General features: G+C 36.8%; 1 protein-coding gene across 4 annotated transcripts in view; it reads right to left on the minus strand.

The window, feature by feature from the left end:
• The window catches only part of RAB1A (RAB1A, member RAS oncogene family), a 34,877-nt gene that overhangs the window by 4,724 nt on the left and 7,875 nt on the right, over positions 1-22,278 (minus strand). For 2 of the 4 annotated variants that reach the window (XR_007461980.1, XR_007461979.1), the window contains exons 2-6: positions 11,853-11,925; positions 7,331-7,426; positions 3,442-3,537; positions 1,779-1,910; positions 972-1,294 (exon numbers count right to left, since the gene is read on the minus strand). Coding sequence is in view for 2 of the 4 variants with exons in the window: in XM_049650330.1 (XP_049506287.1) it covers positions 1,097-1,294; positions 1,779-1,910; positions 3,442-3,537; positions 7,331-7,426; positions 11,853-11,925 (595 nt within the window). In the remaining 2 variants the exon portion in view is untranslated. Of the gene's footprint in view, positions 1-886; positions 1,295-1,778; positions 1,911-3,441; positions 3,538-7,330; positions 7,427-11,852; positions 11,926-22,278 lie in introns of those variants that run through there. The other 2 variants (XM_049650330.1, XM_049650332.1) reach the window with 2 other exon arrangements.

A 22,278-nucleotide genomic window follows, 5' to 3' on the forward strand; every position in this document is an offset into this window, starting at 1 on the left:
CTCTCCTCCAACCTAAATTATACAGTTGTGGAGGATAAGATAGTTGACATCTGACTCAGAGCACTGAAGAAACAGTATCAGCACACAACATTAGTCTGATCACTTGCCAGTTAGGAAAAATGTGCTGCTTTTCACCTCTACCACAGAAGAATTAACAAAAATGTTGATCGATGAAGCCGTTTCAAATGGTTTTCGAGAAGGATCAGAGATAAGAGACTAGACAGCATACATTCTAAACTTGTTTTCCATATAATTTAGTCTCCCTGAACCACTAAGCCTGGTTAAATCCCTATACAGCACAGAAGCCTCCCTAGGTCATTTACTGGATATATTATCTGAAAAGCATATTGGATGCTGCTCTAAGATAGGTCTACAGTGCCCTGGTTGCACACACAAATGGCTGTTTTGAGTATAATGCAAGGCTCTATTTCCCTTTAACCATAAGAATTAAAACAATACTTATCACCATACAGTTTGATATTACTTCCAATAAGTACAATATTTATTAAACATATCTTCAGTTGTTTTGTTACATAGTGTGCAACAAATTACAATATTCTGCAGCCACAAATTATATGCAGAGTATGAAGAAACTATTAATCAGATAGTGTAATCTTTCCGTTTATAACTCTACAAGGAAAAACTAGCAAATCAGATCTTACATATAACATCTCACTAAACTTTATGCATGGAAAGTGACAGACACTGGTTGTGCTGTTTGATACAAAATGGCTGAACTTCATCTTCAGAAGACTAAACCTGACATCTAAACATGCCAATATAAACATCAAAACAAAATATATTCTAACCAACCACGGGAAACAGTCTGGTATCAGGAAAGCAACAAGGATTACACACATTATTTTATAAACCAGCACACAAAGGTTTAAAACAGTTCTGAAAATGAAGTTAGCTGTCTTGAGTCAAGGGAATAAAAAAAAAGTCAGTATTGACCATTTACAATCTCTGACCTTTGTGGAGACGGTAAGAATCTGTTGTAGTGCAGCTACATACAGTACAATTCGGGCAATTTTGTTTTTTTCACTTGGGTTCAGATTGCAAATTCATTGCTGTGAGAGAAGGGCGGAGGCAAATTTTAGCAGCAACCTCCACCTGACTGCTTGACCGGAGTGCTCTGAATTTTAACATTGGACTTCTCTGCACCACCAGCTGTTGCTCCAGGACCCATTCGCTTTTTAATCTCAGCTGCCATCGTCATGAAAGACTGTTCTACATTCGTTGCATTCTTAGCACTGGTTTCCAAGAATGGAATTCCAAGGGAATCCGCAAATTCCTAAGAGAATAGTAAGGTTTAATTAACACAAAGTTTCTTCCACTTAGTGCATTTCTGTCATCTGAAGCGGGGAGTGAAGGAAGGACTAAGTTTGCTGAATCCGAAAAGACACTACGCGAACTGCCATTATCAGCATATGCTACTGCACGTATTTTATTATTTTTTTAAAGTTTTTATTTACTTTGAGAGAAGGCAAGTGTGGCAGGGGCAGACAGAGGAGGACAAAGAGAATCCCGAGCAGGTTCTGCGCTATCAGTGCAGAGCCTGACACGGGACTCAATTTCACAAAACATGAGATCACGACCTGAGCAGAAATCAAGAGTTGGGTGCTTAACCGACTGAGCCACCAGATAGATGCCTCTCCAGTGCACGTATTTTAAAAGCTGTAAATGGTCGTGGCTGTTGTGGGACTCCATACCCATACATAAATAATTCAAACTGAACACCTTCAAATGCAGTTTGAAAAACCAAACTTGAAACATACCTTTGCTGTTGTGTAGTCTACTACTTTCTTTGTGGTCAGATCGCATTTGTTCCCTACCAACAACTTGTTGACGTTTTCACTGGCATAACGGTCTATTTCCTGCAGCCACTGTTTAACATTATTGAAGGACTCCTAAGAAGACAGACATTTTTAAGAATGATCATACAGTCTGGACACAACTGCTCTAAATAAGCACGTAAAAACAGAAGTGTCTTTCCCGGCCTGAGGAGAAGTAGACAAGTCTAGCTACAAAACAGTAACTAAAGTGCTGGGAAGAAAGTGAAGTGATATATTACAATGACTATACATATATGCATAAGACATGAGAATGTGAAAGCTTAAAGGAGGGAAATACAGTTCACCATTAAACTGCAGTCAGATCTGTTTTGGAATAAACAACTTAAAAGCACCTATAAAATCTTGTGTTTTGACATTTGATCAAATTTTAGTTTATGAACAAGAGAGCCTACCTGAAGTATTAATACTAGAGATGTCAAAAGGTATTATTAAATAAATGAGTCCAAGGTAAAGATGCTTGTTTCCTTTCCCACAAACCTATTTAGGGGAGGGAGATTTTCTTATTTAAGTATTTCATGGTAATGACTAGAGACATTTTTAATTAGCACTTCTTTGTTTTCCTGTTGATACTACTCCCCCAATATTTCTAATGGCATGGACTCTATAAAGTCTATGATTCTAGTTATCTCCTAATTAGCTATGATTTCATAGTTGAGATGAGACTTAACATTTGACGCAAGAAAAACAAATCCTAATTTTCAAAGTTTATTTTTCATACTTTGAGAGAAAAAAAAGACCCTGAAATTTTCTTTTTGATCAAAAGAACAATGATGGCCCTCAGACCACATTATTCACACCTTCTCTACACCCTCCTTCCTACCTTCTTGTAACAACTAATTTTTAGATCCTCATGGTCCTCTTAAAAGAATTGTCCTCTAGCTCATCCTATTTCTGAACCACCTGCAGACGCAGAGATCTCTAATCTTGCTTTTGGCAACTCTGAGAAGTCTAAATTACTAGCAAATTGCTGCTAAGTAATTAGTAATTGCTAAAACCAAGAACACAGTATACACCAAACAATCCACAGCTCCCTATGAACTCTTATCAAAATGATCAGTTATTAGTCCATAATAAATATAAACAGAGTCCCTTGCAAGCAAATGTAAAACCAATTACTAAGTTTTCTATTTGCTAAAGGAAAATACAAAATTTTGGTCAATTTATTAGTATAACAGAGGGGAGAAAAGTAACAATATACCTGTTGTTCTTTTTTAAAGTACTGCTTTAAAATAAGTATTTTTTAATGTTTATTTTATTTTTGAGAGAGGGAAAGAGTGGGGGGAAGGGGCGACAGAAGATCCAAAGCAGGCTGCATACTGACAGCTGAGAGAGAGCCTGATGTGGGGCTCGAACTCATGAACTGTGAGATTATGATCTGAGCTAAAGTCAGACACTCAACCAACCGAGCTACCCAGGTGCCTCTAAAATAAATGTTTTTTATGTGACTCATTTATTTGGGAGTGGACAAAGTATTCTGCGCTATAAATAATACTGATGCCAAATACACAAAGTAAAAGAATCTGGTATTTATCCAATAGTAACCTCCTACTTTGTCACTATAACACGACTTCCTCCTGGAACTTACCTGATCTGTCACATCATACACAACTATGATGCCATGGGCTCCTCTGTAATAACTGGAGGTGATTGTTCGAAATCTTTCTTGGCCTGCTGTGTCCCACTATTATAAAACAATCAAGAAATCCAAACAGTTCCATTAAATAAGAGGTGGGGAAAGGGCAGGAAGGAGAACAGTTTCGTTTACGCAGCTTTGGAGATTATCAAGATTTGACATGGGAACGTTAACCCTCAATGCTCACACTACTAGATTGCACGGTAATTGCCAAATACCTGAAGGTTCAGGATGAAAAGGTTGTGCCAATACTTCAGCTTGTGGTAATGCTCCTGATGAGTTCTTTGAGTCACAGACTATGTCATTCTCTTGATATTCCTTCCTACAGCCTTAGCACTGTGCAAGGCATTTAGTATGAAGGCGGACAGGTTGACCTGATTAGGAAAGCTAGTAGCCTAACACCTCTTGAACAGTATACTCTCACAAATAAGACAAAATCACTTGTTAGGACATTTTACCTTCATGGAAAAGCACTGAAAGGACCTAATTCAGATAACTACTAGTCACGATAGCACTTTGACCATCTCAGGAAGATACTATCTCAGTCCTGGGAAAAACAATGTAAAGAAGATGATTCTAAATACTTTTAGAAAACTCATTTTAAGAGCCATTTGCCACACTTCAACCATATAGGCTCAAACAATGAAAACAAATGCTTATGTTGTTACATTAAGATTCTGGGTTTAAAAGACTAATTGTTAAAAATATCAAGAGGCAAACTCAATGGTTAGATTTTAAAAGCCTTGGTTTTAAGAAAAACAGTAAGTTTGTTTGAATTGCTCCTAGTCAATGACATCTTCTTAAAATATGTGTGTAATCAGAATAGCTACCTACCCCACTAAAAGCACCTGGTAAAAATAACACCTTGACTGATGGGGAAATAGCAAAATGGGAATTGTTACCATTGAAAACAAAAACCAAAAACGGGCTTGATGCCTAAAGCAAGTGGAGATTAACATGCAACAGCCTTTAAATTAAGGGAGGGAACTGTAAAGTTTTGGATCATATAGCTCATGAGTTTTACACTGATCTCCATTAGTGTCTTAAATGGCAAAACTAAAGGTTCAGGAGCACTCAGTGAAATCACTTCCTTTTTTTAAGAGCCAGCCCAAACAGGGCTGTTGAAAACAAGTTACAATTTTGGGGAAATGTGAACACAGCTCGGATATTAAGAGAATATTATGGCAGTAGTGTCAATTTTGTTAGATGTGAAAGTGGTGAAAATAGTAAAACAGAGATGCATACTCAAGTATTTTTGGAGTAAAATATGATGTCTGTAATTTACTTTAGCATGCTCCAGTAAGAAAAAGAAAGGAAAAAAAAAAAAGATGTTAAAACTGTTAATCTAAGGCAAACCAAAAAAAGTCACCACAGCTTCATTACCTTTTTTGTCCAAAGTACTAAGCTGGAGCGTGCAGAAGACTATGTAGATATGCTGTGTAAGTAAGGAGGCTCAAAGTCTTTCAGGATATCCATGGAGAAACAAGAACTTTGGAGTCACACCAACCTGACCTCCAATCTAGGTTCCTGGTTATTTAACACTAGGGAAAGTCACTTAACAGTTTCCTCATCTACAGATCACCTTATAGAACTGCTAAAAGGTTTAAATGAACTGATGTTTATAAACTGCCTAGCCTGACTATAGAAGCTGCTCAACAAAATCTTAGCTCCCTTTTCCACCAGCCCTTTCACTAACATAGCAAAGTTAGACAAGAAAAGGAAGAAATTGTTTCTGAATAAATGCTAACAAATAACTGTGACTGGCGAAGCAATGACGTCCAAAGAGTAAAATTTCTTCTCTCCTTGCCACTCTGAAAACTCCTGAGTTTTCATCCTAACAGTACCTACCGTCCTCTCTAATTGATCACCCTTAGTATATAATTCTCATAACCCCTCATAATCACAGGGTAACTGATTTTTCCATGTTTGTCTCTCCCACTGAAATGGAATCTCCTCCTATGGAGCTCTGTTTCCTTCATCTCTGTAACCTCGTATCTATTTTTGAATGGATTAATTATGAGGAAAGGGCAGGAGTCCTGAAGTGCAGGAGAGGGGGGAAAAAAATTCAGAGTCCAAATCAAAAGAAAACTTAGCCCATGTAGCCCACACTGGCTAGACTCTTATCTCATATTTGATTTTAGGAATCATACCTTAATAAAAGGCACTTCTATCATGCAAGAGTGATCCAAATTGTGAAAGGTTCTGGAAGCATGCTTCCAGAAAGGAATGACTGATTTCAGAGGTAGAAGGTTGTGATAAGACCAATCTAAAGAGCGCAGGTTGCCAACAGAAAACAAATTAATCGTGTTTAGGCAGCTCCAAAAGGCAGAGGAGTAAGAGAAATTAAAGGAAATTGGCTTTAGCTCAACATAAAGAAACAATCAGAAGTTATTTATAAACAGAACTAGCTGCTTCCCAGAAGTGTTCAAAAAAAAAGGGCACCAGAGAGCAAAAGGAAATTCCTACTGAAGATGAAAGGAAGACTGAATGACCTGTAAGATGCCTTCTAGCCCAGTAAAGTCATAATAAATGAATGTTTCACAAATAGATATTCAAAGCTTACCCGAGACCAGTGATCATACATGACATAATCATTTCACACCAGTAATTAGATTAAAGGCTTGAGTACTTCTTTTTTGAAACAGTCTTTGTGCTACCAAGTATAAAGTCGGCACTCCACATACAATGGGAAAAATCAATATAGAAGGTAATCTGTTCACTGGTTGAAAGTATTTAAAGCTATTGCTATCAAAGGCAGATAAGAAAAGGGAGCAACTAAAAAAACAAGAAGGAATCAAACATCCATTTATTTGGGTATGTCACATCACCAGTAACATTTACATAATGCCCTTCACAAAGGCCTTTCGCACACATTATTGTATCCACATACACAGAGCTACTGGGTCTGGTTCTCACAACTACCTTACGAGTTAGTAAATCAAGTATCATCATGGTCATAGAAGAGGGAAGTCCCAGTTTGAAAAAGGTTGAAGTGAGTTAAATACACGACTGACTAGTAAATACCAGAACGAAGACAATAAATCCAAGTTTTCTTTCTGACTCCAAATCCAGAAAACCAGCAGTCACTGGTTTTCTACACCAACACCAAAAGATACTCAGAAATTAACGTTTTTAAAGACCACTGATGTGTACACTGGCAGTACCCAGACCCATACAAAGCTGATATAACTGAACTACCACAACTGCCTACTTTTAATTCGGGGTTGGGGATGGAAGGATGGATAAGCGGACTAGGATGCCACAAGGGCACCAAATACTGAAAAAAGGGAGCAGTGAGTCACTCGGTTCTGCCAGTAACTGTGGGCAAGTCATTAAATCCCTTGGCGTTAATTTTCTGAGCTATGAAACATGTTAGAAAAGCTAAGTTCCTTTCCAATAAAATTGTTTCTACAGAGTTGGTACATATAAACTAATAAATACAAAAGAACTAAATAAAACTCATCTAAGCCACATATGAAGACCCTCTCCTACGTTTCTTTTAATGTTCCACAGTATTCAGCACGGTAAGGCATCAGAAAATACTCAAACTACTTTCACTATTAGGACAAGGTAAACTTCAACTTAGACCCCCCTTCCTCCCGCCCCCTGATAAAAACACAAGAAAAAGAACTAGGACCAAGTCTGACTTAAAACGTATTTCTCTGCTTTATGAACAGAAAATTCAATTAGGAAGGTAATCTTAGAGAAAACGTTTTTAACCTAAACAATTCTGATTCTCCCACTCTACCACAGGTACATGAGATTCTGAAGATCATAACAAATACATTCTAAATTTACCAAAATAATTTCCAAAACAAATTCTAGTCTAAAAATGACTTACTATTTGAAGCTTGATTGTTTTCCCATCTAACTCTATAGTTCTTATTTTGAAATCCACACCAATTGTGCTGATGTAGCTTTCTGTATATGTATCATCCTAAAGGGAAAAAAAGTTAATAAAATTAATGTTCAATAAAGTAAATAAGAAAATACAATTTCAACTTTTATCTATAAAGTTGATAAAGTTTATAAAGCATAACATGCTGAGAACAGCTACTCCATCCCAATACTCAGTTTGCGTTCTGATTACAATGCACTATTTAATAGTTTCTTCTTGGGATTTTCTTAATAGCTGTTCTTTAATTTTATCAAACATCTGTTTGCAAATTCTTTACATACATCATATAGAAAAAGGTTTCATATTTTTAATGATTACAAGTGATGTTTCTAGTTGTTAATCAGCAGAACACTCATTCCCCTCCGTGACCCTCCATCCAATATATTCGCCACAAAGGAAGGAGGTCCTTCTCTTCTTCCATTTTTGTAGAAGTCAATTTTATTTCCTAGTTATGACTTTTAAAAGCTTGTGCAACCATCACCGTTATTTAATTGCGGAACATTTTTATCACCCCAAGAGGAAACCCTGTCCCGGTAAGCAGTCACTCTTCATTTCCTCCTCTCCCCCAGACCCCAGAAACCACTACTAAACCACTTTATGTCCCTGTGGCTTTGTGTATTCTGGACATTCATGTGAGTGGAATCATGTATATGTGGCTTTTTATGTCTAGCTTCCTTCACTCAGGATAAAGTTTTCAAGGTTCATTCATGTTCTAGCATGTACCAGTTCTTTATTCCTTTCTATGGCTGAGCATAGTTCATTGTATGGATATAAGCCATTTTGTCATCCATCGATCAGTTGATGGACATTTGGGTTGTTTCCACATTTTGGCTATTACGAATAATGTTGCTTTATGAACACCTATGCACAAGTTTTTGCGTGAACAATGTTTAACTCAATAAACTTTTAAAATTAACACCTATTTTTCTCAAGTATCTGCCATGACATTTTATTTAGAATGGAAACAAAACTTTTTTTTTTCTCTTTAACTGAAAATGTTTGTGAAAAGATATGTGAAAGGAGAGATCAAGCTATCACCACCTAAACCCACTGAAGAATCTTAGCAAGCACAAGGTAACTCCTATGAAGTATTCTGCCAACAAAGATGGGCCTAAATCTATTAAGAGCAGCCCTGTCAAACAGAACTTTCTTTGATGATGGAAAGGTTCTACAAACTGCTAGTCAATACAGTTACCACTAAGCTAATGGAGAACAAGGAACTGAATTGTAAATTTTATGCATATTTAATTAATTTAAATTCAAGTGACTACATGGGGCTCATAGCTACCATAAAAACAGCATGGTTCTGGGGCTTCCAATTACTGTAACAAGAAGGATAAAGGAACAAGTTTTAAGACACCACAAAAAAGCAAAGTGACAAATCTAAAATGTTGGAAAATCTATGTGACAACTACCCAGGTTCTGCAAAAAGTAAAAGACATAAATAAAAAAGGAGGTTGGAACAACTTAGATGAAGCAGCAAACGACCAAATGGAATGTATAGAACATGCTTGAATCCTGATTCAAACCAACTGTGACACCACATTTCTGAGACAATCTGGGATATTTATTCATTTTGTAAGCTCACAATGGCAGTGTTACTTTATAAAATGTCCAGTTTTTCATTAAGATTTTATTTTTAAGTAATTTCCACACCCAATGTGGGGCTCCAACTCACAACCCCGAGATCAAGAGTTGCATGCTCCACCAAGCTGAGCCAGCCAGGTGCCCCGCAAAATGTCCAGTTTTTAGACATGCACGGTTTGTGAGATCAAGCCCTACATCAGGCTCACACTGACAATATGGAGCCTCCTTGGGATTCTCTCTTCCCTCTCTCTGCCCCTCCCCAGCTCGTGCACACTCTCTCAAAATGAACAAACGTTTTAAAAATCTTATTTGTTTTTAATTGATTGTCTAATAAACATCAGATACTGCAGAAAGTGGACAGAGAACAAAATGAGCGCAATGAACATTCACTTAGCACTCCTACATGATAGATGCTTTGTTGGAAATACTTACGAATGCTTTGTTAGAATTCTTATAAATCCCTACATGTGCCTTATTTGCATGCCTCTGAGCCACTGCACATGTTCTTCCTTCTGTCCAAATTTTCAACATCTCTCTCTGCATACCTCCTAATCCCCAGTCCCCGGGTCACAATTTTTATTCGTTCTTCAATTCTGAGCTCAGGCAATACTGACTGCCAAAACATTCCTCAACTTCCTTGGCCAATTCTTAGAGTTTCTTCCCTCTGTGCTCCCATAGCTTATTATACATTTTTTTTTAAGTTTATTTGGAGAGTGAGCGAGTGTGCAAGAGCAGGGGAGGGGCAGAGAGAGAATCCCAAGCAGGCTCCGCACTGTCAGTGCAGAGCCCGATGCAGAGCTCAAACTCACAAACTGCAGAGACCATGACCTGAGCCGAAATCAAGAATCAGATACTTAACCGACTGAGCCGCCCAGGTGTCCCTGTACATTTCTTTATTATACGTTTTGCAGCTCATCTGTGTTCTAGGGGCCCAGGAATCAGTATTCTCTTAAATGCTTAAATGCTACCATGTAGGTGGGTAGTACTGAAACCCGTGGCTTAGATCAACAGGCATCCCAGAGAGGATTTTCTTTGAAACAGACACCTCAGGCTATAACCATTTTCATCAAGAGATGCCAGATTCTTCCCACATACCCAGGATTGCTGATTTACTATTATGGATGATTCCTGATTTTAATATTTGCCAATTTAATAAAAAGCACTACCTAATTTTAAAGTCTTTACAAATAAAATTGAACTTTTGTCAATTTTTATTTCTTCTTTTGTGAACTGCTCACTCATGTTATTTGCCCATATTCCCATTATGACAAATATCCTTTTCATACTAATATGTACATTTGCTTTATATATTGAGAATATCCCCTCATGTATATTTTTTTGCTAGTATCACTGGTTTTTTAACACTTTTAAGTGCTTGATATTAATTTTAATGCAATCAAATTAATAATCTTTTCTTTCCTGATTTGTTTCCATATTAGGAAATATTTTCACACAAGCTAAAGAGCCAGCTATGTTCTATTCTAGTAGTTCCTTAGAATAAAACATAGGTGGCTCTTTAGCTTGGTTCCTTGGTTTCATTAACTGTTTTATATGTATATACACATATACATATATACATATATATATAACATATATTTTAAGTGGTATTAATACTGTCAATCAGAAAAGTCAAGTATGACATGCTGTCAAGTTCACAGTGAATTTCAACTTTTCTAAACTTCTAATTTTCCCCTGAAAGCTTAAATTTCATTACATACAGCAAATGCTATCAGTTATTTTCCTTGAAATGACAGTCTCAGTACATTGGAGAAAATGTCTGCCCAATACCACCAAATTCTACATAACTACAGTTTGTCAGCTGTTCTTTCAAATAAGAAACAAGTGAAAAGAAAAAGAAAAAAGGAGCTAGTTCAGCTCACAACTCAAACAACTATACAAGTGTTTTTATTTTCCTCAAGACAACCAACATACTTCAGTCTGCAGTTCAAGTGCTTTATATTTCTCCTCATTTTTTCACACAGAATATTTAAAAAAGAATACTCAAGGGTCAAGACTTTTAAAAATTAATCATTTTCACTGTTTTCATCAAAGACACTCTTAAGTGAAAATCACCCCCCTGACCCCCCTGCCGCCCCGCCATCCCATGAGTAAATACAAGTAAATACTTTGACTAGAGTACAGTTTGGCACTTAGCGCTGCCTTGATGTGGTGCTAAGGCACCAGAGGTTTAACCCACCACTGCATTTGCATCATCAGAGCAAATGTCAACACGGTGAAAAAGGCAAATGTCTTTTGTCTTAATACTAAGTAAATACTTACTTAGTAAATACTAATGGCTTAGTATTATTAAGATAAAAGTTTTAATCTCATGGACCCTCTGAGAAAGTCTTGATGATCCCCAGGGGTCTTTGGACCGTACTCTGAGAACCAATGACCTAAACAGTGAGAAGGAAAACATGCTAAATTTGAAGGCAGTTGATAAAGACTATGGAAGACTGTGGATTCTATTCAGTAGGTTCAAAGTTACATATCTGTTTGTGAAGTGTAGCATACAGACTATGCCATCGTCAAGAAAAAGAAAAAAGAAAAAAAAAAGTGTACCAGGCCCTGCTCTTTCTTTTATCCTACTAAAATTTTACTTGAAGATTCATTTTTCATCAAGTCACTTAAACACAAGCCAACTATTTGAACTCTACCAAGAGCGTTAGACATTCTAACTTTATAATCACACTTTGCTGAATTTCTTTTAAAATCAAGAGCCTAAGAGTCCAACATATCACTGGGAATGTATACTTGGAGACTTTCAAATATATAAATTCTGGAAGAACTACTTTATTCTGAATAAAATTGTTTAATCCTTTGACTACCTAGAAAACACAGCATAAACTTCTTTAAAGGCATTTCAATTTCAACTTACTGCAAACCTAAGGAGGAGGCAAGACTTTCCAACCCCAGAGTCGCCAATCAGAAGTAACTTGAATAAATAATCACTGCAAAAAAAAAAAAAGAAAATCACATTAATAAAATGCATACCGCACTGTAGGCTCTACAACCAAAATATAAGCCAAGAATAATAGCTCACTTGAGGACTCCTGAAAAGCCCGTGAATGGCTTCAGAAGCCAAAACTGCAACCAAAAGCAAAAGCCCTTTTCATGAATCACTGAATAGGATACAATTCTATAAAAGTAAGACAGGCAATGCCACCCGTGATCTCTATCAGTGAACTTCTACTTCCAAGGAAAGAATGAAAGGAAATATAATTTCCTTTATTTATGAAACATAAATCTCTCCTTCAAATTCCAAGATCAGATCATTATTTCTTAGCAATCCTCCAAAGAAGGGGTTTTTATGTTCCTTTCCTAACATCCGCCTGGAATTCTACCCTTAAAAAAAAAAAAAAAGAATCATTTAACTTCTGAAACCTGTATTAAAAATATTTTAGACTAGAGACACCTGGGTGGCTCAACTGGTTAGGCATCTGACTCCTGGTTTTGGCTCAGGCCATGATCTCATGGTTTGTGAGTTCGAGCCCCACTTCAGGCTCTGCACTATCAGTGCTTGGGAGTCTCCCTCTCCGTCTCTCTGCCCCTCCCCTGCTCTCTCTCAAAATAAATAAATAAACTTTAAAAAAATAAAAGTATTTTAGATGAGATTGGTAAAATCAAATGCTGCTTCTGTCAACACACTTTACCAACATTCTAAGTTTGATATTTAAAGCATTCTTCAGAAAATGCTGAAAGCTAGGTTCTATTTATGTATATGAAACTGCCAGGACTAACTAAAAAACCAGCCCCAGGGATTCCTTCACGGAGCAGGATTCCTTCCTGGACCAGATGGCCTCCATACTGCCCAGTCCCTCATATCTCCTTTCTAACTCGGACTACTTCTGTGTTCCTTTAAGAATTTCAAAAAAAAAAAAAAAAATCCAGAATTTGTAGATTTTTTTAAAGAAAATCTATTCATAATTTTCAGTTTTGTCCTTTGTGATTTTAAAAGATGATACTTACAAAGGGAAACAAAAGCAAAAATGAACTATTGGGACCTCATCAAAATAAAACCTTCTGCACAGCGAAGGAAACAATCAGCAAAACTAAAAGGCAACCGACAGAATGGGAAGATATTTGCAAACGATGTATCAGATAAAGGGTCAGTATCCAAAATCTACAAAGAACTTCTCAAACTCAACACCCAAAAAGCAAATAATCCAGTGAAGAAATGGGCAAAAGACATGAATAGACACTTCTCCAAAGAAGACATCCAGATGGCCAACTGACACATGAAAAACTGCTCAACATCACTCATCATCAGGGAAATACAAATCAAAAACACAATGAGATACCACCTCACACCTGTCAGAATGGCTAACATTAACAACTCAGGCAACAACAGATGTTGGTGAGGATGTGGAGAAAGAGGATCTCTTTTGCACTGCTGGTGGCAATGCAAACTGGTGCGGCCACTCTGGAAAACAGTATGGAGGTTCCTCAAAAAATTAAAAATAGAACTACCCTATGACCCAGCAATTGCACTACTAGGTATTTATCCAAAAGATACAGAAGTGCTGTTTCGAAGAGGCACACACACCCCAATGTTTATAGCAGCACTATCAACGATAGCCAAAGTATGGAAAGATCCCAAATGTCCATCGATGGATGAATGGATAAAGAGGTGGTGTATGTATGGTGGTATGTATATATATAATACACAATGGAGTATTACTGGGCAATCAATAAGAATGAAATCTTGCCATTTGCAACTACGTGGATGGAACGAGAGGGTATTATGCTAAGCGAAATCAGTCAGTCAAAGAAAGACAAATATCATATGACTGCACTCATTTGAGGACTTTAAGAAACAAAACAGATGAACACAAGGGAAAGGAAGCAAAAATAATATAAAAACAGGGAGGGGGACAAAACATAAGGGACTCTTAAATATGGCGAACAAATGGTTACTAGAAGGGTTGTTGGAGGGGGGATGGGCTAAACGGGTAAGGGGCATTAAGAAATCTACTCCCGAAATCATTGTCGCACTATATGCTAACATGGATGTAAATTTAAAAAATAAAATTTTAAAAAATGATACACTTAAAGTGAAACCCAAATATCACAATTTAAATTTAGATTACAATTATTTAAATGTAAGCAATATGTAAAACGTTCAGAAATGATTATCTCTGTAGATATCCATCAACTGCTACCTAGGTTTTACACAGTGATTATGTATTACCTAAAATGTTTTTCTAGTTTTACCAAGTTATCATAGTACACTTATTGTCCCTAATTATATCTGGAAAAAAAAAATTAAAAAAAATCCAAAGTGCCCTACTCAGCAACAAAATAAAAATCATAGAAGGAAACAAGAAGCTCTTAAGTCATAAAGGGGATTTAAGCACAGGATGAACTAATAAATAATTAACATCCTTTCCAGTTTGAGATCCTAAAGAAAAAAGGAGGGGAAGGGAATAATGACTGTAAAATTTACCCATAATAAATAATACTGAACTGACGTTAGTACTACTGACATCCTGCTTAGACCAAATAAAATTTTTTTAAGTTTATTTATTTTTAGAGAGAGAGAGAGACAGAGCATGCGCACATGCGTGCACAAGCAGGGGACAGGCAGAGAGAGAGAGAGAGAGAGAGAGAGAGAGAGAGAGAGAGAATGAATCACAAGCAGGCTCCGCACAGTCAATGCAGAGCCCAACATGGGGCTCAAAACCACAAACTGCAAGATCATGCATGACCTGAGCTGAAATCAAGAGTCAGATGCTTAACTGACTGAGCCACCCAGGCGCCCAAGACCAAATAAATTCTTAAGAATGATGAACATTAGCAATGAGTACATGTTAACAATTTACATTGCAGTTAGCAAGAATAATCACACCACTGATACTACTTTACTTAGCTTTTAACAGAAGTTTAGACACAACAAATGCCCTGAAATCACCAATCTCCCAGAGCACAGTGCCAGGCATCCAGTGAACACTCAATTAACACCCCCTGAATCAGCTGTATTGGACCCTGTTACAATAAAAGACAGCACTGGGCCACAAATGTTGCCTGAATACTGTTCATTACCTTAAAGATCAACCTTCTCTATTTCAGCATAAACATAAGGCTGGAAAAAAACAAGAATGCTTCCTAAGTGTGTTACAAATTACATTATGGTTAAAAGAAATTAACAGTTAATTTTCTAAAAATCAACTTTTTCAATTATCACATTCTTTTTAACTTTTACAGTGTTATTTTAAAACAGTTAATTTATGAGTTTCTGATAATTTACAGTTCACAGCTATTATAAATAATATGAACAGTTGAGCACTCTTCTCTGCAATGAGCTAATCACTGGAAAAAGTAATCACTGGAAAAAGTAAAAACTTTTTCCAGTTTTACTAACATGACAAGAGACTTGGAGGAGAATGGCAAACAAAATCAAACTCACAAACTTCTTCCTCTTACTGAATACACATACCTGGAGAGTGCGATCAATAGCACGTTACTTGCATTGGAACATTTAAAATTACCTACTACTGTAGTAGCTTATTTCTAAATTATTAATATACCAAATGTTCAAGAGAATTCAGAGATTCGAGACTGCTTAAAGATATTTCTCTAACTATAATTTACAAAACAGAACACAGTAAAAATGCTGACAAAAACACAAAAATCTATAACTAGAAAGCACGAGGTGACAATTCTGGTATAGAGTCAAGAACAGTTTAGCAAATGTGTTTTCATTTATTCCCCAAGAATTTGGATTTTCAGTTTACAATATAATTTTGACCAGAGTGCAAAAAAAATAGATTATTCTAGTTCAGAAATCTATAGAGTTACAAAATCACCACATTCTTCTAAATTAGATTCTCTAATTTCAGTTCAGGTCATGACCTCATGGTCCTGAGATCAAGTCCCTGGTTCCTGGTTGGCTCCACATTGGGCATGGGACCCTGCTTAAGATTCTCTCTCTCCCTTTGCCCCTCCCCTGCTCAGACACTCACTCTCACTCTCTCTCTCTCAAAAAAGAAAATCCATTTCCTTAATTCCCTTCATTTCACAGACATACCTGTGAGTATGAAGATAAACTAACTTACTCATCTGTATATCCAAAAATCTGGCATTGTACCTTTTACAAAGCATGTGCTAAGAGACCAGAGAACATTTTAAATTTGCATTTTTAATCAGGTCTCTTTTGTTGTGAGACACAACTAAAGAAGATCTATGGCCATCCTTGATTAACATTTTGGCAAAATCCTAGGGGTAAAAAATGGATGGGGACACGGCATGTTAAAAGGACACAGGAACCAACAGAAAGTTCTCTCACTGGCCAAGGAAGAATAACCTGAACCACAAAATAAACCATGTATTGGGTTATAGGCCAATGAATAAAATAAACAACCATGAGTTCATACTGGTATCAATTATTAAATAAATAACTGGGAGATCAATCTTCCTTATAGGAGTCCAAATAATACATGTAGAAGGAATAAGAGAAGTAGAAAATCATCAATAGATCACCACAGTAATAACTGCTGCAGGCAAAATCCAACAATGAATTCTAAAATTTGGGGGTGAAACTTTAAGGAGAAACAGGATATATACATGGCCTCAAAGTATGTCCCCTCAAATATTTATTACTGTGGTGGCTTTAACTTTGCCCACAAATTCTTCGAATACTCCTCCATCTAGAAGATGGACTTAATTCCCTTCTGTTGAGTGTGCGCTCTTCAAGACTGCTTTCTAAGAGTATGGAAAGGGAAATATAGTAACTTCACAATGGAGGAACCAGACAGACACCACCTTAACTGATTAAGGTGAATATCATCAGTAAGAAGTCACGCTGATTTCATGTACCTTCTGATACAATGTGATGAGTAGAGTACTCCGCCTCTAAGGTATCTTCTCAAAGTCCATAACCCCAGTTTAATCATGAGAAAACATCAAATTAAAACTGAAGGACATTCTACAAAATATCTAATAGCACTCTTCGAAAGTGTGAAGATCATGAAAAACAGGAGACTGAGAAAAACACAGACTGAAGAAGGCTAACATGTATAACAAGTAAATACAACATGGTATCCTGGACTGGATTCTATAATAGAAAATGGACATTAAGAGAAAAACTGGAGAAACTACAATAAAAGTCTGTAGTTTAGTTAATAATGTACCAATGTTAATTTCTTTTTTTTTTATAATTTTTTTAACGTTTATTTATTTTTGAGACAGAGAGAGACAGAGCATGAACGGGGGAGGGTCAGAGAGAGAGGGAGACACAGAATCCAAAGCAGGCTCCAGGCTCTGAGCTGTTGGCTCCAGGCTCTGAGCTGTTAGCACAGAGGCCGACGCGGGGCTCGAACTCATGGACCACAAGATCATGACCTGAGCCAAAGTCAGAAGCTCAACCGACTGAGCCACCCAGGCGCCCCCAATGTTAATTTCTTAATTTTGATAAATGTACTTTGGTATGCAAGATGTTAATATTAGGGGAGGCTAAGTGAAGGATATACAGGAATTCTCTGTACTATTCTTACAACTCTTCTATAAATATATTTCAAAACAAAAAGATTTTTAAAAAACCACAAAGTAGGGGCGCTTGGATGGCTCAGTTGGTTAAGCGTCCGGCTTCAGCTCAGATTATGATCTCAGTTTGTGAGTTCAAGGCCCACACTGGGCTCTGCTGTCAACACAAAGCCCACTTCAGATACTCCGTCTCCCCTCTCTGCCCCTCCCCTGTGCGCGCTCTCTTTCTCTCTCTCTCTCTCAAAAATAAACATTAAAAAATAACATAATAAAAAAATAAAAACAGGATAAATACAAAGATGGAAGGAGTAAAATATTTTTTTGAAAAAACACTAAGCATGAGGACATTAGTGAAATGGGCACAGAATAACAATCTCTTTGAAAAGCTATCTCCTGGGGCACCTGGGTGGCTCAGTCGATCATGCATCCAACTTTAGCTCAGGTCATGATCTCACGGTTTGTGGGGCTGGTTTGTGGGTTTGAGCCCCGTGTCAGGCTCTCTGCTGACAGCTTGGGGCCTGGAGCCTGCTTCAGATTCTGTTTCTCCCCCTCTCTCTGTTTCTCCTGTGGTCACACTCTGTCTCTCTCTCTCTCAAAAATAAACATTTAAAAAAATTTTTTTTAAGAAAAAGAAAAGCTAGCTGTTATTTTTTAAACATAAGAGAGACATATTTTGTGTTTTATCAAGTTAAATCAACAAATCAGAAATCTTGCTGGAATCTACAAAATAAAGACTTAAAAGCTGCTTTTGAGGCACAAGTATTAGAGAAAACTCTTGAACTGCTTGAACTTATATTAACATGAGCAAAGATTACATTTTAATTTAAACAGGAGATAATTCAGTGAGAAAGCAAAGACAGTTAAGGTAGACTGACAGATTAAGGCTGGATAGAAAGAGACAGATTCAGGGAAATAAACAGCCTTTTTAACAAATGGGTGGTGGGGCATCAAAGATAACGGTGATTGAAAAAAAAATTCTTTCACTATCTCCTGTAAGTCAATTCATGGTCTACTTCAGCAATATTGGAAATTCTCTATTTCCATTATTTATGATCTGAATATAATCTTGATACCTCTGCCATTTCTGCATGCAAGCACTAACAGATAATTTTCTGTATTTTTTAAAAAGTCCCTATTGTGAGAACATGATTATACTTTAAACAAGTTACAAACTTTGGTTCAAAATTCTACTTAGGTAAAGTGGTTTCCTTCTCATGAAGTTACCACACTGTACATAAAATGCGTAGTAAGGGATGAATCCACTTATGTCTGAATCTAAAATGCCACTGGGAGGGGTGCCTGGGTGGCTCAGCTGGTTAAGCTTATGTCATGATCTTGCCATTCCCAAGTTCCAGCCCCGAGTCAGGCTCTGTGCTGACAGCTCAAAGCCCAGAGCCTGCTTCAGTTTCGGTGTCTCCCTCTCTCTCTGCCCCACCCCCACTCATGCTCTCTCTGTCTCTGAAAAATAAATAAACATTAATAATAAAAATAAAATAAAATAAAATGCTACTGGGAATTCTAAAACCTGTAGAGACTGTTTATGTGAAACACTTGTGAAAAGATTAATTTTGTTTAGTATAATTCATTTCCCACTTTTGTTTTTAAAAAATGTTCACATACATAAAAGATTTGGGAGAAAATGGACACTTCTAAATTTTAGGATTACAACTGATATCTTCTTTACTTTTTTCACAGTCTGCAATAAATACATATTACTCTTATAACAAAAAACAAATTATTTGAGAGGAAGAAAAGTTTTAACCAGAGGTTTTTTCCAAAGACTTAACACCTCTGCAAGTTCATCCAGCATTACTACCATAACATAAATGATTTCTAAATAGGTAGAGCAGAGTCAAGATAGCACTGGCACATTCCCAATATAGCCACAAGTATATGAAGTCAATTTTTTGGATTAAATAAGAATAAACATTTTTCTTGTATGAAATAAAATTTAGATTACCAAACATAGGTCATATGTAAGAGAAAGCTGACTGACATTAACACAACTTTCAATATTCCACCCTCTGGAAACATACCAAGGAAGAAAAGACAAAAGCAAAACAATTGGCTATAATATAAAGTCGTTTTTATCCACACAGTACTCCCAAAATACAAACTTCATATCACCTATATCTTAGAAAAGGCCTACTATTTTTAAAAGTTAAGTGGAAAGTAAATGTGTTTTTTATCCAGAGCAAATTCCCTTGCATGAAAGGAATGTTATTCTACCTTTTTTTATAAATGTCATACTTGAAAATAACCTAAGCTCACATAAAAAATTTAAAACAAAATTAGGACTATGATATTATGACACAGTGGCCAAATTTTAATTCACTATTAAACTATACACTGTTCTATTAGACTCTAGGGTAAGGAACGATTAATAAAAACTTGGGCTGCAGTTAACTGTGTCTGACATCAACTTTTCTTCTTCACTTTTTTTTTTTTAATGTTTTATTTTTGAGAGAGAGAGAGCGCGCGCGCGCACACGCACGCTTGAGCAGGGAAGGGGGAGGACAGAATCTGAAGCAGGCTCTGTGCTGACAGCAGAGAGCTCCATGTGGGACTAGAACCCAAGAACTGTGAGATCATGACCTGAGCCGAAGTCGGACGTTGAACAAACTGAACCACCCAGGTGCTCCCCTTCACTCATTTTAAGTATGCTCCACAGAAAACAATTCAAAATTGACCATCAGGCTGGAGAAAAGAGGTAAAAACTTTTAGTTCCTTCACATATTTCCATTGTTTGAATTTTATAAAGCACATATTACTTTGAAGACTAAACTACATAAAAAACAAAACAGGGGCACCAGGGTCCGACTCTTGTTTTCAGCTGGATCATGATCTCATAGTCTGGGAATTCAAGCCCTGCACTGGGTTCTGCACTGACAGTGCGTTGTCTGCTTAGGACTCTTTCTTTCTCTCTCTCTCTCAATAAATAAACAAACAAACTTAAAAACAATAAAAAATAAATTTTCAGCTATGGACAAAAGCACTGTCAAAGTAATCATCAAGTATCTCAGAGTACAACAGTCTTTCTTCCAAATTTAACGAAATACCCAAGCAATTTTTTAAAAATTGTCCCCATGAGCTATTCATAAAAGTACACGTTTTTCTTTGATATTTAGAGACAATAAATTAATTTTCCAGGTTCCATTTCAGCTCAGTTTAGAAGTGTTCCAAAAATTCAAAGTTGGAATTCTGAAAATGAAGGAAACTTTGGTAGCTCTAAACAAAGCGGCAAGTCATACAAGAGGACAAAAAAAGTAGATAGGTCTTACAACCTATGTAACCAGTATTTGCTGAAAAATATGCCAGGGAGGAGATGTAAATATCCTCTACTTCTTTTACCTTTCAAAGCCTGCACGGGTTTTAGAGCTGGAACGACCTGTATTTGAATTCAAGCTCCACCCTCTACCTTAGGTTTCTTGTCAGATTTAGAAAAAAATGCCTCTAAAACCTGTAGCACAGTATCTGGCACATTACAGAAGCACAATAAGTGGCAATTATTATTTTTCCTTCCTCCCTCCAAACCGCTAGGTAACCTGACGAAAACCTTTAAGAGCTTTGACAAAAACTTTAAAGCTATTTATCCAAACCCTCTGTTCAGATGATGGTGACAAAATACCACAGGAATTTACTAGTATAATCTAAAATAAAGGTTTAAAAATTACCAACTAACAGTTATAAGTACTATGATCACACCAGTCACAACTCCCAAAGCCTAGCACACACAACATAGTAACATGGCCTGCAGCAAGGGTGCCCTCTCCAGCAAAAGAAAGGCAGTTCTCTGCTCCACTTGCTTTATTCACAGAAACACATCCATGACTTCCAAGGCCCCAAGTATAAATATTCAAGAATAGTCATGAGGGTAGAAAAACTGAGAATGGATACAGTAATTGACTCCAAGCCTAAGGAAGCTTTAAATACCAACCCAAGATGTGAAAGAGAAAGTCAAAGACCATAATATGTACCTCGTAACATGTATTTCACAAACCTTTAACATTTTTAAAAAGACCTCTCTAATCATAAATTTTAAAAGACACTGACCACAAAAATGTTAGTCGCCTAATTAACTGGCTCAAATTTTAAATTTCTAGAGTTAACCACACACAGTAAGTTGGAAACCGCATACTAGGACTGTGAAATCACAGGCCCTTGAGTTAAAATTCCAATTCTGCTGCTTATTGAATGCCCTTAGGCAAGCCATTAAACTCTCCTCTGCCTTTGTTTCCACATCTATAAACCTAGGACACTATTTCTTCACAGGACTGAAGGAAAGAATGTACATAAATAAAATTTCTGGCTATTGATGACAACTCAAATTGTTAGCTCTTGACTACATCCCAAGACTAGCATCAAGGGTTCTGGAGAGTCCTCCTCAGTACTCTGTTACTCTCCAGCTAAATAAAACATAAGTAAAACTTCCTGTTAATGATAGAAATCATAGGCCCTTTCTCTAAATCTTCTGTATCACCTATTCTGCCATGCTATTTTTTAAAAGTATCACAAGATTTAATCTGTGATAATACTGTGATACCAATTACACTTGTTTGAGCATGAGTCATTTTTTTTTTTTTAAGTTAACTTATTTATTTTGCGAAAGTGAAAAGCATGGATTGGGGAGGGGAAGAGAGAGAGAATCCCAAGGAGGCTCCATGCCACCAGCACAGAGCCTGACACACAGCCTCCATCTCACGAAGAGATCATGACCAGAGCCGAGATCAAGAGCGGGACACTTAACCGATGCTTAACCTACTGAGCCACCCAGGTGCCCCCATGAGTCATCTTCTTAACAAATTGGTATGCACCTGCGAGCA

The sequence above is a fragment of the Panthera uncia genome (genome assembly GCF_023721935.1).
Source record: "Panthera uncia isolate 11264 chromosome A3 unlocalized genomic scaffold, Puncia_PCG_1.0 HiC_scaffold_11, whole genome shotgun sequence".
Classification (NCBI taxonomy): Eukaryota; Metazoa; Chordata; class Mammalia; order Carnivora; family Felidae; genus Panthera; species Panthera uncia.